Source organism: Parasteatoda tepidariorum, chromosome 2, assembly GCF_043381705.1.
Source record: "Parasteatoda tepidariorum isolate YZ-2023 chromosome 2, CAS_Ptep_4.0, whole genome shotgun sequence".
NCBI lineage: Eukaryota > Metazoa > Arthropoda > Arachnida > Araneae > Theridiidae > Parasteatoda > Parasteatoda tepidariorum.
In genome coordinates, this window is record NC_092205.1 from 41,011,858 (window position 1) to 41,031,708 (window position 19,851).

A 19,851-nucleotide genomic window follows, 5' to 3' on the forward strand; every position below is an offset into this window, starting at 1 on the left:
CAAATTCTGTATTTTGCATATAATTTTAAGATACTCCAATATTCTGATTGATTCTCTCTAAACAGTTTTATATTGTAGTTGTATGAAATATGAATATTGTAACTTATAGCATCCTATTTATTGGGCAATAATTTAGAACTGAAGAAGTCCTGTAATAGCGAGTCTGTCAATGAAATGATATTTTTTTTAAAAAATCTCGTCAAACATCAAGTAAAGGTATATCCTCTTAACAAAGATAAGCAAAAATTTTCAATTTAATATTAAAAGTGTTTTTTTTTTCCAATAACATTTTGACAAAATAGTAATATTTACATGCCTGTAGTTTGTTGAATTATAATCTAAAATAAAACAAATTGATTTATGGAAGAGTAGTGCTTTCTTGACTCTTAAGAAGTTAAAGAAGAAGAACAATAACAGGCATTTTGACTTTAGAGAAGTGTGAAAGACTGTTAATAAGATAAAGCAATTTTAAAATATTGTCTATACAGAATAGACAGATTATAACCGTGAATTTAAAGAGATATTATAACCTTGCATTAATTTTTATAATATATACTGTACACAATCTTCATTAGTAGTTTAAATATTTACTACTGTTTAATTTTTTTCATATGATATAATTATTTTAGGGGAAATGGCCATTTACTCAAGACTTATTGCCTGTTAAAAAACTTTATGATCTTATTAGTTTTAGCTACTAGTTAATATTCTAATTTTCTAATTTTCTTCAAGAACTCATGCTTTATTGTATGCATTCAGATATAGGTGTTGCCAACTGTAGGTGTTAACTGTAACTATTACGAATTATCTGCAGTTATTACAATTTTATTGTCAAGATTTGGTCTTTGGGGTTGAAGAATTAAAATTATGCTTTTTGAGAATTTTTTTATAAATCTAATAAAAATAAATTTTGTTTTCCTTAACTACCAAGAGTTATTAAATTTTGTTGTTAGCTACGAGTATTCAAATATAAGTAAATAAAAAAATAATAATAATCCTTAAGTGTTTTTATTTTTTTATTGCATTATAAATATTTGTATGTACCTATATTGGAGAAACACTCAGAAACTGCATTAATTTAAATTATGTTAATGTTTTATTTTATTTATGTTTACAGATGGCTAGTTTTCAAAGTTGACACCTCTCTGTATAAATTAAAGTTACTATTTTTTGGTGTTAATTTTGTGTGTGTATATAGATTTTTTTTTTAACTTTAGATTGAGTTTTTCAATATGTCCAGTCAGGAATCGCATGGTGTTGTATTGCCTTCTGGTAAGTGTGAGATTATAATGTTTTGTAACCTAAATATAGATTCTGATAAGTTTTTCCATTTTGAAAATTTTGCAGTGATATTTCTATTTGTTGAATGATTGTTTAATCTTTTTGCTTACGATTGGTACGATAGGTGCAACATGCTATGAGCATTTTTAGCATGTTGTGAGTTGTGAAATTATCGATCTCAATTTAAAATGCCAATATTTTTTATTTTACAAAATAACATATATTTTCATTATGTATATTTTGAATAATTTTTATATTGTGTAATTGTAAAAAAACTAGTTTATTTCTAAAATATAATCTCCTCTTGTAAAATATTATTTCATCTTTTTAAAATAGTAAAATTGCAAATCTGTAGCATTTTTTTCTTCTTTTTATTCAGTAGAATAACTAAGCAATAATAATTTTATAAAGCAAAATTAGATCTCGTATATTATTATAAGATTCTAGATAATAATAAATGTGTGTATATTAGTTAAAATTGACAAAATAGAAAGTACAGACTTAAATATAAATAAAATAGCATTACATTTTTAAAGCAATGCCAACAATCTGCGTTAGTATCATCTTAGATGATACATATGTAAAAAGTCTTGTCTTTGCCTTTAAAAATGAAAAATATAATATTTTCACTTATTTACTTTAGTCTATAACCATCTTAATTCAGTTTTTGAATTCAATTTTAATTGTCTTTCTAAATTTTTTGACAAGTTTTTTTTATTATTATTTTTATTTTGAAATTGTCTCAATTATTGATGCTAATATAAAATTATCTTTCTTAGTGTTATCAATTAATTTTTGTTTTATTTTTTATTGAAATTGTAGATGATAGCTACCTAGGTGTTTTTCCTGAACTTCAAAATTTAGACCTTGTATTATTAAGATGCCAGTACTGTGATAAATGTCTAATGCCGAATGTGTTGAAAGACCACACTGGTGTGTAGCAAATCGCTCTTAATTTCCAATGTATAATTTTTTTATTTATAATTTATTACCATGATATTATTTATCGCAGAGCGTTGTCCAAGCCGAAAGAGGTTGCCTGAAAAAACTCTTTCTGCAAGTGTAGAAACAGATCAGCTTCGTTCTGTTAAAACTCCAAGATATAAATGTGAAAGTCCACAAATTTACCCAGGTATTTATCTACCTATTTTACTACTCTCTTAAATATTTCAGCTATTCTTTGTTTTTATGATGTGTTTATAAAACCATAATTTCTAAGTCACTAAGGTGTCAGTGTAAAGAACTAGGATTCCGAACCCGGTTGTAAACCCATTCAGCTTCAGATTAATGAGTACTACTTTGTGTGGGATATGACGCTGATTGTCGCACAATAATGGCTGTTGGTCTCGATATTTTTTGTTGTTGTTGTATTTCTCTTGAATAAAGATGTAATAAATTCTTTTTTTCTTATTATTATGTTTTTTTACGGACTGCAACCACTGTGTAATACTGCCAAACCCAGCAATAAGTCCTCTGCAAACTAGGGATGTAACAAACAATTATTTGGTTGAATACAATGTTCAGCCGAATAGCGACGTTTTTTTTTTATTTAAAACATCATTAATAAATATTAGTTTTTATATAATAATAAATTAAGTTATTATTGAGAAATAATTAAAACTTAGCTGTATTATTAGTCTCAGGTAAAGAGAAAAAAATCTCACTAACAGATATTTAAAAAAAAAGTTAAGTTGAAAAAAAAAAGAATTAAAAAAATAATCTCTTAATTTTCTGAAAAAAAATTAGCATGAAACATTAATAGAGATAATGTCTATGTTATCATAAAAACTCCTATAAAAATTAAAGATTATATACAAAGCAAAAAAAAAAATTTTAATAATAAAATCGGATCTTAATTTCTAAAAGAAAATTATAAAGCTAAACATTTCAGTTTCCAATCACCGTATTTTTAAGAAAAAGTAAGGATTTAAGTCTAATAGAAACTATCTTAATTTCCATCTCATTATAAAAACAGAAATTTTTTGAAAAAAAAAAAAAAGCTAGATAGATACCAAAACAAAAACCGTTCTCACTTTTTAAATGAAAGTTTTAATGCTAAAAATTTCAATTTAACTTTTTTCACTTACTGTATTTTTAGAGAAAAGTAACCATAAAGAGTAATGTTCATTATGTCTTTAAAAATGCTGTCATAATTAAAACGCTGATGGAAAAAAAAGGTTAATAACAAAAATAAAAAAAACAGGAAAAAAATTCTGCTTAGCTGTGTACTTTAACTTAACCCCTGAGAATCACAGTTTTCTATTTTGCTAGTTATCCATCTTACTGAACAATAAAAGAATAAAGTATATTAGAAATACACCATCAACATGTTTCGCTTTAGTTACAGCAGAAAAACAAGAGAAAATTAAGCAAAAAAAAAAGTTCTCAATTTTTAAAACATAGTGTTAAAAAAACAATGAAATTGACAAGCCTGAATGCAATTTTTAAAAAAAAGGGAAAAAATCAGCATTACAAAACACATGATTCAGTATAAAGTAATCTAGTTTCAATCCTTCCAATTTTACTTTTCCATGCGTCTTTCAGAACATAAATTAACAAGCTAGATTATTTCTAATCTGTGTAAAAACTATTTCTAATAATGTATAGTAAAAAAATACAATGTTAGATTATTCCTAATTAAATCTATTAAAATATTTTCCAGAAAAAACTTTGTTGAAAAATAATTTTCCAAATAACACTTTGCTGAATATTCTGTTATTGTTGGAAATTGTGATTATAATAATGCATGTTTGTACAATAGTACATAGTACTTTAAGTAGTATATTTGTGTATAACTTACTAACTGATTAAATAGATTAATAAATTAAATAGATTAATAAATCAAATTATTAATTTTTTTACATTCTTTTGAAGAAATAAATGATTTTCGATTGACCACAATTTGATTTTGATAGTGAGATCTTTTCATGGTCTTGCAAAGGAAATAGATTCACTGTAAAAGGGCTTTTTGACCTCTCTTCTTCACACACTTTCAGTCGACCAAGTTGGTGATTAAATATTTTTATTTACTGTGTTTGAGAGACAAAAAAGAGTAAACGAAGATAATTTTGAAAAAATTGGGGATTTTGTATAATTCAGAATTTGTATATTTTAGACAATTCAGTCGTAAAAAAAGAATCCCTATCAAGTTAGATTTTTTACTTTGCTTATTCATTATATGCTTAAGTATTTTAACTAAATTATGAAGTAAGCCAAATTTGAAATGTTTGGCTTGAAATGTTTGTTCTTTTTTCAGTATTTTAAAATTTTCATTTTTTACGACTATCTTTTTTTTAAAAATTAGTTGGAGAATATATTATAACTATCTAAAATGATTTCAATATTGGTTGTTATTGGAATTAACAAACTCAAAAATAAATGTAAAACAATAAAAATAATCTATGACCAAATGAATAAATGCCAATATTAAGTAGAAAATATTCTTGTCATTTATGATTAATAGTGGAATGTAGTATGTTTATTAAATATAAGAAAATTCATATCTTTGAAATATTTTAGATATTGTGCAATAGTTAACATGCTCTTTTTATTATTTCATAAAATTTATTGGATATTTTTCCTTCACATATTGGCTGCTTATATTTCTTTGTTAACATTTTTTAAAATTAATACATGCTTATAACTAATTGTGAATCTTATAGTAAATGTTTTAATACTTGTTATATCTTGAGAAGTTTTAATTATTTTTTTTTTCTTATAGAAAATGCAGATACTGTACCCTGCAAATTTTGTGGCTTTAGAGTAAAACTCTCGCATCTAAATTTACATTTTGGTAAAAAAATTATCTTTTACTCTATAATACATAATGAATTTTTATGTTTCCTAAAAAAAGTCATTTGACTTGATTTTAAATTTCAGACTTTTTACTTCATTTTCTAAAAAGGAAGTCTTAAACAGAGAAGCTTCTATAGAAGCATAGTGATAAGATTATCCATATTATTTTGGAATGTTTTTCATGCATTAAATTTGTTGATGTTTGACTAATGACATTCAGCTCCTAGTTCCATTTTTCTGATTTTTCCCCATCAGCTGCCAATTGAATTTAATTAGTCTGTTGTTTTATTCAAAAATTCACCTGGTTTAGTTTAAATAAGTCCTAAAAAGGTACCTATCAAAATAAATATTTTTAATTGGTTTATTGTTTTTCTGAGAATTAAAGAAAGTAGCATTACTGGCTAATGATGTGAGACTCATTTACTTATATATTTGAATTTTTTTTTAAGAAATTAAAAAAAAATTAATAAATTAAAGAAAAATGTTTTAGTTATTTTCAAATTCGTCTTTTTGTTGTTCAAGATAAAGTTACAGTTGCTAAAAATGAATACAATATATTTTCATTCGAGTTTAGATTTTAAAAAATATGGCTAATTTAATTTTTTTTCTAATATGTTTAAGTCCATTTTGTATCTATCCCAAACAAAAGGTATGGCAGCCAATTTAACTTTCATTAAAAAAACTTTCCTACTAATTTTTTTTCTCTTCATATTTTTGAAAAATTTTCTCTTAGTTTTTAATTTACTAAATTTTGTAGTATAAATTATATTTGTATGGAGTGGCGTACGCAAGGGAGGGGTTTAGGGGTTTAAACACCCCCTTGAGCTCAGAGAAAATGGCAAAAATAAAAATTTTAGTAGAAATTATGCATGCTATTATTTTTTAAGACTATATATTTTTATTTGCCTTATGCCTACTTTTTTCTTCTCACGGTATTTCTGAGAATACTGTTAAAACATTTACTATAATAGGGTTGTACTTTTGAAACCAAATTCACATGATACTGTTACTGACTGGTTCCTTTCTGTCCTGCCAGTATAGTTTTCGAAACTAGCTGTCATTCGCGAGGTCTTTACGCGATGATTCTGGAATCCTAGACGTTCTGTCGTCTTAGAGACAATTCGAGAATTTTGGAGATGCGGTGAAAAATTATATAAAAGGGGGAACGGAGTACAGTGGAGTTAGTTAGTCAGACTAAAAGTTATCTCTGCCGCTTGTCTTTCGGAGCTTGTCGCTAAATCTGTTTTGTTTTGTCTTAACAAAAAGTTCATTCAATCGCCGAATCCGTCGTCGCCACTATTTCAACTAGTGAAAAAATCAACAACTATACCATTGGAGATACTGTGCTCGTTGAAGTTATTCATTCCAGCTCGAAACTTTGAGATCCTAGCATAGCGGATATATCTGTGCCAATATATATATATATATATTTGCTGTTCTTGGATCTTTAGGGTGCCAAAACGCAAGAATTTAACAATTTTTAATTATTTTGAGAAAAAATCACGACCTGAAATTAGTGAGGTGACAGCATCTAGTACCGATGTAAGTTTTTCTGTTGTACAGAAATGTGATATTTCCGTTGAAAAAAACGTTTCTAGCATAACAAAATCTGATGAATGTGAAAGTGGCCCTCAAAGTGTTACTTCCCACCCATATGACATTGGACTTTTTTCAGAAGATATTACATTATGTTCCTATATTTAAAAAATCAAATCAAAATTTAACTAAACAATGTTGTCTAAATAAAAAGTCGAAATTGTCTAGCTGCCTAAATTAGGGAAATAATAGTGCTTTATTACAGACTCGAATTTCTTTTAGTAGTTTCAGAAAATTATGAACACCCCCCTTGAAAAAATTCTGCGTACGCCACTGTTTGTATCTAATTATTGTTTTCTTTTTTTTTGAAAAAAAAAACTTAAAATTTGTTAAAAATATATATTATGTAGAAAAAGCATCGAAATATGTCAGTTAATTCCTTTTAATGGTTTTTGATTTAAAAAATTTTTAAATTTAAAACTTTCAAGGCGCTGGTCTCTAAACCATCTTAACTTTGTGTTTGTAAGTCTTTTTATTTTTAACTATGTAATATTGAGATAATACAAAATAATAACCCCAATGAAATTTCTCTGGAAGTTATTGAAGTATTTGCTAATATTTTTATGAATAATATATTGTAAATAAATTATTGAGCTAGAAATATTTTCTAAAAAAATTATGATCCACGAAAACTTAAAACGTGGTGGCCACAGAACATGTAAAAGTTAGGATATTTAATTAATTTGGAAATGTCTTGGAATTAGAGTTAGAGGTATTTAAAAGTCCAATTTTTTTCTAAAAGTATTGGTCTTATAATGATTTTGGTTTAATGGTTTATTTTCAACTTTAATAACACGTAATATATATCATTTTGTAATATATTTTATGTTTAAGAAGATTACAAAACCAAAAACTTAATAATAAAATTTATGTCATTTGTTTAAAAAATCAGAAGCATTTGATAAAGTCAGTAATTTTTTTATTTGAGTTTGCTGCTGTGTCTGTTCACTCTTTATAAACAAATGTTTATAAAATGAATGGTTAAAAACCAAGTTTTTTATGTAATTCTCATGTCTTTTTTTCTTTTATTTTAGAGCAAATGCATAGGTTTTCTTCCACTCCAATAAGTTCAGGTAACTCATTGCCTAATGTGAATTCTTCTGCATTGTCAGAAGTAGACACTTCCAGTTCTAACTCCTCTCCCGTTTGGGAGAGTGATAAGAGTAACACTTATGACAGTTTGTCATCTTCAAGTTCAAACTCTGTTAATATTGTCAGATTAAAACATGACAAATCTAAATTTATTCCAAAAGATACTGTGATACCTGTTGTTCCATTAATGCCAAGCAGTTCAAGGTCGTGTGAAACTACTCAGGAACCAGTAATTTCAGATGAGAAACCTCCTTCCCCTGCTCAACAATTTTTAGCATCCTTACCAAATCATAAGATATCAAATCTACAAGCTATGCTTCCAGTGACAACTTCAAATAACATTGTTTCAACTCCTTGTTCTACTCCAGAGACTTTCAAATGTCGTTCTTTTTTCGAGACTATTGAGCCCTCCTCTTCCTTTGTTACCACTGTTAAAGAGTCTTCTTCGGAAATGGGAAAAACTCCTAAACTTATCATTAGGAGAGGTAATATTAATTTTCTTTTTTTATATTTATATGCAGTGATAAGTCCCATATCCGGAATCGTCGGGATTATGGCAAGGCTGTAAAATAGATTTTTCTGTATAATAGGTCTTTAAGGTAAACAAGTATGAAAACATCCTAATTCAATATAAAATAGACGATAATTAACATCAGTATAAATAAATAAGACTCCTGCGTGGTTGTGCTAATTTGAAAGATTTTGCTACAGATTTCCACATGATTTTTAAATTTTCGATGCAAGTTCCGAATCACACATTTCAGTCAGCAATTATTTCTCAATCTACGATTAGCTATGATTCCACAGTTAATAAATGTGCCTTTGCCTATTGCTTTTTGGTAGCTATTAAACCGGATTATCACTTCGTTTTTAAAATCTCAATGTTTTAATACAATATTTTGATCGGCAAGCTTCAAGTTGCGCATTTTGCACTCAAGTATTGTCGATTCACCCGAAAGTTCACGTGGATTTGTGATTGCATTTTGTCAGTTATTGTTACCGATTTTCATAGTTTTTTAAGGCTACATTATCATACACAGGAAATTTCGATTCGCGCATCTGTAGGATTACTTTTTGATGACTAGATTTTGGCTATTTTATTGTCCATGTGGTTTTGCCTATCACGATTTCAACGGTTTGGGGCTTCCACATGATTTTTAAACTGTCTATTTCATTTTTAATAGAATATTACTACGATTCGCAAATTCTAAATTGAATTGCGCTTTTGAATAATCAATTAATGTCTGACTTTAGTCATGATAATCCCATCTCAAATCACAATTTTTTGAAAATTTAACATTTTTGTGCACTCTGAAATCAAGAGCGTGATTCTTGTTCGATATCCAATTTTTTTGTTTTTTATTTTTAAAATCGGAAATCGAATTGAAATGGAACAAAAATCGGAATTCGGGTAGCAGAAGACGGAGGATTCTTATCCAGGCATGCTTTCTATTTTCAACAAATCACAAACGAAATTTTTTTCAATTAGGGAAAAAGAGTTTTGTGTATTTTGATTGTTAAAAATTGTCTGGAAAAAAGACCCTTTCGGTAGGCGAACGTCCGATATAGGACTTTACACTGTATGTTAAAAAAAATTTCTATGGAATGTTTTCCACAAGTTATATTAAATTTTTTTGTCATTTAAAATTTACAAAACAATTTTATAATTTTTCTAGTTCATTTAATTTCATTTTGATTTGATAGTAACAGTCACAAATATTTCGTACTCTTTCCTAAACATTGGTTTCCATCACTTTATCATCTTTACCTTTCCTACATTGGCAATCACAGAGATACTCTAGTGTCATTAGTATTTTTGTTAATGTTAATTTTTTATTCAAATTTTTTATTGTTATTTAATACTATTTGATAGTTTGTAACTTAACCTTTTAAGTAATTAATTTCTGTATGAGGCTATTGTTTTGAAATATTTACATATTGTCTGCCTTTTTTAAATTATATATTCAACTCAGAAAAACTTTTAAATATTTTCACATATTTGGTAGAATCCTGTATATAAGTAGATTTCAGTATTATTATAATTGTTAAAGTTATTAAATTTTTCATTCTGCCATTTCCTTAAAGTACCAAATAAAATATTATTTATTACAGAATTAATAATCAAGTTAGCTACCAGATCTTTTATGTCTGATATTTAAGAAAAATTGCAAGATTGCCTTAAGAAAAATTGCAAACTTCTATTGAAACTATATCTTAGTTAAAAAAAATAAGACTTCCTGAGATTCATTCTGGTTGTTCTTGGAGAGATTCTTTTACTGTCCGCTCTTCTTAGGTGTTAAGAAATAGTTTTTCAAGCTCTGTGTTTGTTAAATTCATAAAATATATTTAAAATTATTTTTTAAACTTCATCAACTCATTTATTAAATGACTAGTTTGATTATTTTAATCAATTTATTCATTAAATTGATTCTCTCAAAAAGATGCCATTTAAATTTTTTACGCTAAATTATATTTTAACACTTTATGCATTGTTCTAAGCCTTTCAAAAAATGTCATATATTCTAATAATTAGACTCATTTATTTGAATTCATACAAAGCACTTATACCTGCTAACAGAAAATAGCTGTGCATGCAGATTTTTGCTCCTTATGATTCTCATAAAAAAAAGAGAAAAAACTTATCTAAATAATTGATATTATGTTGTCGATTATTAAAATGTTTTTATTGCTTTAACCAATTATCTAAAAACATTAATATTTTTTAAATTTAAATTAATTTTAATTCGTTAATAAAAGTTCAAATATTTTTTCTGTGTTAATTTTTGATTTTGAATTGATTTTTATTTTGATTATTGTTATTTTTTAATTTTTTTAGTTTCACATCAAAATCCAAATGATGTAAGAAGAATTGCTCTTAACAAAGGTATACTTAAATTGCCTCATCCCGCATTTATATTTGCTACTAAATTTTTTACCTGATTACTATTTGCATTTATTTATTTATCTTTTTGTTTTGCTTTATTTCAAGAAAATTTTTTGGGTAGTAGAGTATAAATGAGTGTTTTGTTGATATTCAAAGTATTTTGACTGAGTATGATAATCAGTCAAAATAAAATTTTTAATTAATTTCTTAAATTTGAATAAAAATTTAAGAAATTTTTTTCTTAAATGTACATCACGAAAAAAAAAATTTCCCTCTTAAAATTTTCTTTTTTTGTTATACATTTTACTTTTTGTTCTTATTCATTTTGAATTGTTTAAAAACTAAAAATTCCAATTTATTCTGCATTATTTTGCAACTTTTTGAATGCTGGTTAACAAAGAAATACAAAATTCTGTCCTACATAATGTTTGCAATTTTTTTTAATATGTTATCATTTTAAGAACTCCTGTTAACCACAGGCAATGGAACATGCATTGAATTAACTTCAACCTTTGAGATGAATACATCCAACAACTGCTGAATTTTCAGACAATACTATCTTAGTTTTAACATCAGATCTTTATTTAATACTAGTTTTTTTTCTTCAATATTTGAAGTAATTTTGTTACAACTATAACTATTCAGTTTAAAAACTTGCCTAAAAATAAGTGTTTATCAATATTTGTTGATTTTCGATGAATATCAGTTTTAGAAACTTGAGAATGGTTTTTGATGCATCCAGTTCAACCGCTATATCTAAATTCCCCCATTCAGATTCTTGATCTCCGATGCGTAATTCACACGAATTTTCATTTAAATGAAAAAGTTTCACTGAAACATGCATTTTGCTCATTGCTATATAATAGTTTTTATTACAAAGAAAAGCTTGTTTATTAAAACCTTTTAATTGACAATAACTAAATTGTTTGTTTACAAAAAATCAATCAATCAAGAGAGTATATCTTTGTTTTGCAGAGTTTAAACTGATTGAACTTCTTCAAATCTTTTAAAACAGCAGCAGCCTTAATTATTTAAATTTTGTTCTACTTGCTTTGAGTCCTAGAGAATAGCTACTATGATTAATTTTATAGCTTGTTTTTATTTATTTATTCATTTTAAGATCTTAATATTAAATTTTAAGTATATTAAAGTTATTAGAGAGGTCAAAGTTACGGGCCCAATATTATAAAGAAATGTGCTATTCTATTGTATACCTGCATGTTCTTTCTCTCACTTTTTTGGCAGTTATTCTCTGAATTTTTGCTTGGTTTTTAAAGTTTCTGTATTTTATTATGTTATTACGACTCCACAAATATTAGGACACATTGATAAATTTTAAATTTTTTAATGTTCATGATTTGCAACAATTAATCGTAATTTTTACAAATTTTTGACTTTCGTTTTCGATATTAAATCACTCAGCAATTCTGGCACAATGCACAGTAGAGAAGTGCCATTATCTCTCTGTTGTTTCCTAGCTGTAAAGCAGTGTACTAAACTTGTAGCAGAAGATTCGAATAAAATATGCAAACATGAAGCTAATGATGGATATATTCTAAATCTCTTCTATTCTATTCTAAATCTGTCACTAAAATCTAGACCAGTTGCACCTCATTTATCAAAAAAATAGGATTTTGAATGTGTAGTTGATATAAATAAAGAACCTTAACAATGCAGTTAGCCAAAGAATCCTACTTCATTGAAAATAGTTTCAATTAGCTGTAGTTATAATCTAAAGACCATGTCCAAAAATTGGATGGTTTTTAGGTAGGGTAGTAGGGTGCAGGTGGAACTCAATATGCAACCATCTTCTTATGGTGTGCTCCAGGGTTGTTCTGATCAAACATAATGAGCGAAGTAATACTCAGTGAAAATTAACAAAAAATTGATGAACTTATGATATTTTCTGAAACATTTCAGGATTGAAAAAAATAAATTATTGATTAGAATATAATTTATTTACGGTATTCAAACCTTCTAAGAAGTATAAAATAATAAAGTGTATTTATTTCAAATGTTTTAGCAAACTTAAAATGTTTTTTTAAGGCATGATTTAAATTTTCATTAATTTTAAGTATGATGCACAAATGAAAGATAGTAACCGATTTCAAAAAATTTTATGCAGTTTTTTCTTTTGTATTCCAATGGTTTTTTTTCTACTCTAAAATGTTCCTAATTTTTTTTAAAAAAATAAAGAAATAGAGAAGGAAAGAAAAAAAAAACTTTCCGGTCCACTTTAAGTGCGCAGCCATGCTTTAATCTTTCAGAAATATTTGCAAGTATTGAAAAGACAAAATTATCATCTAGCTTTATCATTTTATGTGCAGAATCTACTGATTTGAGTTCTATTAATTCAATATGTTTCATTCAGTTTAACTCGAATTAAGTAAAGTTGAATGTATATGTTTTAGGTATCAAGGAAAACCCTAATGCAGATAACTTACGCTGTTTTTTATTAACAAAAGGACAAAGCCGTCCACAAAAAATAAAACCTTCCAAGCATCAGGTGAAGTTTAGTGAAGCAAACAAAGAGAAGTAAGTAACATTTTATGATATTTTGAAATGTTATTTTATCATATTAAGCTATATTATGGTATCTAAGTTGTATAAATGAAACTTTCAAACTTTATTTATTTACTTGCTTATAGAATTATTTTCTATATTCAAAACTAAATAGTTTAAACTTTAGAAAATCATTTTGATATTTACATTTGGCATTTTTAGTTAAAAACTATTCAGTTATGTCAGTATTTTACAAGAAAGTAACAAAATAAAATTTTTACATTAATTGATTTTCCATTCTTTTAGCATAAAAATGGACTAGACGTTCCTAAACTTAAGAGTTTCTCAGAAAATAAAAAAAAAGTTCAATTCTTTCTGTGTAATTCAAGAAAACTAATAACCATTAATTATTGTTTTTTTTTTAGTTTATTGATCAGTTTATTATAATGAAGTATAATTTTTCCTACTTAATAAAAATCAACTAAATAGTCTCATGTAATAAAAATAAACTGCATAAATTTATATTTTAAAGTTATTATTTAGGAATTAATTTACAGGAAAGAAGTATGGGATTAAATATTTATGATGTATTTTTTTAAAAAAACATTTCTTATGTGATCAGAGATATTTTTCATATTTGAATAGGCCTTTTTAAAATAAGAATAACTTGTATTTTGTTCTTGGTATGTCGCTGACTTCTGAACAACATTTTTTAATTAATTAAATTCATTTTTAATCAATTAAATAAATTTCATTGTGTAAGATTTATTTTATCTTTAAAAAAATGTTCTTCACATCGTTTACTGATTTTGGTAAATTATTTTGTACATTATTTAGATAAATTATTTTGTTCGATCATTAACTGATCTTTAGTCAATGTAAAAACTGAGCCAGGTTTGTGTAGGTTTTGAAAATGTAAGAGAATAATAAGTAGTAAAATAAATAAGTAAAATAGATGTTAAAAAAATGATTAGAAAATAATGCTGTGAAATTTTATTACTAGAAATAATTGTTTAACATAAAAAAGTAAAAAGTTATAGTGTGAAAGTAAGTAATTTCATTAGCTTTTAAATCTAGGTGCTTTTATATCTACTTTCAAAATCTAATTTTTAAAATGAAATAATATTAGGTAAATACTCTTGAGACTGAATTATAAAAATTCTATATTTTAATGTTTCATCAGTATTTTATATCTTTAAAAGATTTATCTTAAGTTTTATTTATCACTAGATTAAAAAGAATTATAAATTTGACATATTTTAGCAATACCAAATCTGGTACAGTATAACTTTGAACCATATTTCACACATCTTTTGCTTTCCCGTTTCGTCTTTTGTGTATCTTATTTTAGCAGCCCTGTTATCAATGCTTTTCTTATAATGTTAATAATACTTATTTAGATACTATTGTTAATAACATCCATTCTAGCATTTTTCGAAAAATCTGCCAACATTTTAAAAAATAATTACATTCTATCAATGTTTGAAAGAAGAAAAAAAAGAAAAACAATATTCCATTTGGAAGAAAATAAGGACTGGTTACAGTTGGGAAAAATGCCTAAAATTGCAAGTTAATGAGGACTGGTTATTAAAATTTATGAAGTTATTGAACTTATCTTTCTTTACATATTTTTTATTAGAGCATCATGAAAACTTTATATGCTACAAAACTTTTCTTATGGATTATCTGGGTTTAAATATGTTATTTATTTTAAAGTCATTTGTATAGTCAGTGTTGCAATTCACTTCTCAGTGATGTGATTTGCATCTCAGTGCTGCGATTTGCATCTTCCGATCACAAGGCTGTATCTAAGACTGTTGAAGTATTTGTCTGCTGTTTTGTATTTTATTTTTTTAATTTTAATTTCTTAAAAATTTCCTTTATGCATTAAAATTGTTCTTAGAAATATTTTTTTAATGTCAAGTATTTATTTTAGCGATAAAATTTATATTGTGTAATCAGTGCAAGGTAATAATCGTTCCTTATAGTTTTTTCGTTGTTACCAAACTGAAACTTGGCTGACATTTCAAACATTATCTAGACAATGTAAAAAAAGTAAAAATAGATGGTAATGGTTAAAATCCATTTTCTGATAAGTGTGGATTTTGAGCCTCAAAATCAGTAAGTAACAAGTGTTCAAGTGTTGTAATAAAATAAATAGCATATTGGAGTTGAGCATCCTAACATCTAAAGGAAAAATTTAGTTTTTTTATAATCTTTTGATATTGCATTAGGTGCCATTTCCCTATAATTTTTACTAAAATGGTTTTTTACTATTTTAGAGAAATTCCTATAGATGAGCGTGATGAGTATTTAAGAGCTTCTGAACAACAAATATCCATTTTAACTGGTCGCATAGAAGTCTTAAACAGACAAATTGAAAAATTAACTGGACAAGTTGGTCCATTACGAATAGAAAATGAAGAATACAGAGCTGAAATTAGAAATCTTAGATCTAGAGTTGAAGAATTAGAAAATAGCACCACTACTCTTATTGAACAAAGAAATGTAAGCACTTATGTTAAAAATTTTTTTTTAGCAGTTCATTGTTTGCTACATGTATATTATGTACTCTTGTATGGTAGTGACTTCAGGTGACTAAACCACTCTACCTTTTACTACTCTTGATTTAGATCAAATTTATATATATATATATAAAATTTGAAGCTGGAAACTAATTTTTTTGTTGCTAGTTTTACTTTCACAACACACAATTATCTACCTTTGGCCAAACTAAGTATTGTAAGTATTGCAACTTAGACACTTTAGTAAGTTGAGAATCAAAGAAATGGTTTTCTGCTCAGTGTCCCATAGTCTAATATTTGATAATATTTTTGAAAGGGCTAAAGTTCAACATACTGCTACAAAGGAGAATCTACCTTTGTATTTGGTGATATTTTTATATTTACTTACCCATATAAAATTTTAATATTTGCACAAGACTTATGTTAAAAAGTTCAGTTAATTTTTGAGCTAAGCTTTTACATGTTTTTTTTTCTTTTTAGTTTGCATTTAATTTTATTTATATGTATAATTTTTTGTAAAAAACTATGTAAAGCAGATATCTTTTTACTGTGGTCTAAATAATTATAATACTTTAAAAAAAATATTTTTTGAATATTATATACAAATAATGTAAGCTGAAATGATAAAAAATATTTGAAAACATTCTGATAAGTTTTAGAATCAATATAAATTCAAACAACAGGGGTTTTCAGTTTTGACTTGAAACAAATTGGTGTTGAGTAATTAGCGTGCATACAAACACAAATTTTTAATAATTAGGGATGCATGTGCATGAATTCTTAGTTTAAAATAAAAAAATTCAAGTGTATAAAAAAAATGCGTATTTTAAATTTAATCAGGATATAAAATTGAACAATTTAAGATATTTTTTTTTACTATAATATTATTTAAGATAATATGTTTTAATTGACTTGTTTTGTGAAGTACAGTTTGATATATAAAATTATATTTCCCAAACATAAACTTTTTAATTTAGTAAAACTTTTTGGGCAGTTTAGAAAATCATACAAAAAAAGTAATTTTTCTCTCCACCTGTTAACTATAAACCATTTCCCCATTCCAAAAAAAAAAAAAAAAAAAATTATAACATTTAGTTAACTGTGAATTTTACACAGAAACAATAATTTTTGATACACAATGTGCAAAATATTATTCACAATGTGCTAATATTCTGTATTGCCCTTGTTTTCAAAACTCCAAATAGATAATGCAAGTACAAGGATGAGTTAACTCTTAGCCGTCAATAATGTTTTATTTTATTTTTGTTCTTTATACATAAAAATGAATATTTCATTAGATTGTTACAGATGTAGGATAATCTGAAACCTTTGTTTTATTTTAGTTTATACTAAACATTTTTTTTCCATCCAGCTTAATGATTTTGATTAAAAAAAAAAGGAATGATTGCTTTAAAAGAAAGAGAACACAAGCAAAATAATGAATAATAAATAAATACGGTAACTCATAACTCAATAAATTAGGTAATTCATGTAAATAATTCATTATCGTAGTGTGATTGATGATATCTTGCAGAAAGTGAAATAGCAACAGGAAAAAGGAATATTAAATATGATTAAAATGGGAAAATGAATATTTAAATAGAGACATTATAGATACAAAAATCTCTTGATCTTTCATATGAAGAAAAGAAGAAAAAGGCTGCTTTGCATTGTCAAACTACATTTAATAATTGAAAGAGATGGTTGGTAATTATGCAAGAGAGTTAAACTCTCATGGAGGAGAGTTAAACTCTACTTATCTCTCATAGGTTTTTTTTCTTTTTTTTTTTTCCAATTTGCAAATTCTTTTCCTGTTTAAACTGTTTCTTATTAATCCTTAATTTTTTTTTATTTTCAACTATTTAAATTTTTTTCACAGTTTTAAGTATCTTTTTTTTAGAATTTTTTCCCCTTGTTCTCCTTTCTATGTACAACACTACTTATAATAAACCAAGATTTTTGTTGTCAAGCCTTCACAATTCTCGTTTATCCGGAATTCGCTGATTCATGCACATTCTAAATAGTTTAACTTTTAATATAATATTTGTATAGTGAGTGTGTATATTTCCAAAAACCAGTGTGTGTAATTTTTTGTTTGCATTATATTTTACAGTTACGAGTTAAGAATGATAAAAAAATTGAAGAATTGAAACAGAGCTGGGAGCGTGAAAGATTTCACTTTACACAACGTCTTGAAGAAATGAAAACAGAATTGAGTGATTATAAAAATTCATCAGCTGTAGAAAAGCATAAACTAACTCTGGTAAGTTTTAAACATTTTATCTTGCTATGCTTCAGATGCTTCAGGAATAACTTAGAAATTCAGGATAAATAAAATTTGTTTAAAATCTCTGGAAAAATTAATAAAAAATCCTGAAATATGACTAGCATTTGGAAAATTCTGTTTATTCCAGGAGTTTTTTTTTCTTTCCTTTCTTAATCTAATATGAACCAATTATGAATTATAGATTAATAACTAACATTATTTATTTTTTTTTTTTTTTTAATTTTTCATACTCTTGAAATTATTGAAAAGTTCTCTTACTCTCATATTTTTTTTTTTGCTCAAATTTAGCCCCTTATAATTAACCTAAATCAACTTGTTACTCTTTGCTCTCATAACTAACACAGAATCTCTGCTCACATAATTTAGTGAAAAGGTGCCACAAATTAAGTTTTTTGTTACCTGTAACAAGATTGGGTTTTGATGTCAAAAACCTGCTAAAAAGTGTCAAAAACCTGGGATAAGTTTTTTTATTATTCAGAACATTTTATTAGATGTTAAATCATGCACAATACTTGCATTATAAATTATGATTTATATTATTTATATATCATTGATAAAAAATACACCTAAAATTATTGAAATTATTAACTGTTTTTTCTAAAAACATGGTACTATTAATACCTTAAAATCAGTAATATTTGCTATTTAACCATTCAGTTTCATCTTATATTTAAGGCAGGGAATAATTATAAGTTGTTAGTTATTATTATCAATCTAAATATTGATTTTTTTTTTCATATCACAATTAAGTCAGATTTTTTCCGATTAAGTGAAACTAAAGTGGCTGCAAATAACCTTAGAAAATTTTTTTATTCTCAATATTTGTTATTAATTGTGATATGTACGTGAATATTGACAATAAATCATGATTATGAATTGATGTGTTCCTTGCTAAGTAAACTGATTACAATTTACAAATAATATAAGTGTTTGTTTAAATGGGTTAATGTTCTTTTTCAATCAATCAGTTCAAAGATTTTTAATATTTTATGCAGTTGGAATAAACTTCCTTATTATATTTTATTTTAGTAAGTTATAATAGTTTTGGTATGTCTACATTCTTGTCCATACAGCTCAGCAGCATCTTAAGAAATGTATTAGTATTAGTATCTTAAGAAATGTATTAGAAATGTATAAGAAATGTCAGTTTAATTCCTCCAAAACTGAAAAATTTACATGGTGTACAGAGGGATTTGAAACTATTTTCTTTTTAATCGCATGCTTCGGGGAAAGGTGGAGTAAAAATGAGAATAAATTAAATTTAATTTTACACATAATGAATAAGATGATTTAGTGTTTTTTCTTTTATAAAATTATTGTTTTTGTATTTTTATTTTCAATAATTAAACAAATTAACAGACAATACATGTTTTCATTCCTAATTATTTTATATTTTCTGCCGACCGGCCTGTGTAGGGGGCAGGTAACTGTCCTTGCATCTGAAAGGTTCCGGGCTCGAATCCCAGACAAGACATGGATGTTTCTTTCTCTCTATCTGTGTTCTATGTTCTTTCTCCTTTGTGTGTGAATGTGACCCGACCTATAAACGGGTTGTGGTAGTGTGACGTGAGCGACACTGCTCCACCGCCGTGGCTTAGCCACGGGTGCCCACTGGGTAACGAAAAGAAAGTTAGCAGTTCTGGCACTTTCTATGGCCAATGGGCAATGGTACCAAGTGCCCGTCATTGAAAAAAAAAAATAAAAATTTATATTTTCTAAACCAAAATTTGAGTTTTTGCAGTACTGTCGAAACAAAATGACATTATGAAAATGGCAAAAGCTGTTTAATTAATACCATAAAAGTTAAGAGTTACACTCAATGCCATAAAAATTAGCACACATTAAAAGAGCTGTCAGAAGAAATCTATTTAGCTCTTTTACACTTAATC

The 19,851-nt window shown here is 26.1% G+C and overlaps 1 protein-coding gene across 4 annotated transcripts in view; it reads left to right on the forward strand.

Moving 5' to 3' along the window:
* Window positions 1-19,851, forward strand: part of LOC107452567 (golgin-84) — a 32,647-nt gene that overhangs the window by 3,564 nt on the left and 9,232 nt on the right. For 3 of the 4 annotated variants that reach the window (XM_043046734.2, XM_043046737.2, XM_043046735.2), the window contains exons 3-11: window positions 1,218-1,272; window positions 2,104-2,214; window positions 2,294-2,413; window positions 5,003-5,074; window positions 7,707-8,249; window positions 10,601-10,648; window positions 13,060-13,183; window positions 15,433-15,658; window positions 17,789-17,938. In XM_043046734.2, coding sequence (XP_042902668.1) covers window positions 1,233-1,272; window positions 2,104-2,214; window positions 2,294-2,413; window positions 5,003-5,074; window positions 7,707-8,249; window positions 10,601-10,648; window positions 13,060-13,183; window positions 15,433-15,658; window positions 17,789-17,938 — 1,434 coding nt within the window. In that variant the 5' untranslated portion in view covers window positions 1,218-1,232. The remainder of the gene's footprint in view (window positions 1-1,217; window positions 1,273-2,103; window positions 2,215-2,293; window positions 2,414-5,002; window positions 5,075-7,706; window positions 8,250-10,600; window positions 10,649-13,059; window positions 13,184-15,432; window positions 15,659-17,788; window positions 17,939-19,851) is intronic. The other variant, XM_043046736.2, reaches the window with a different exon arrangement.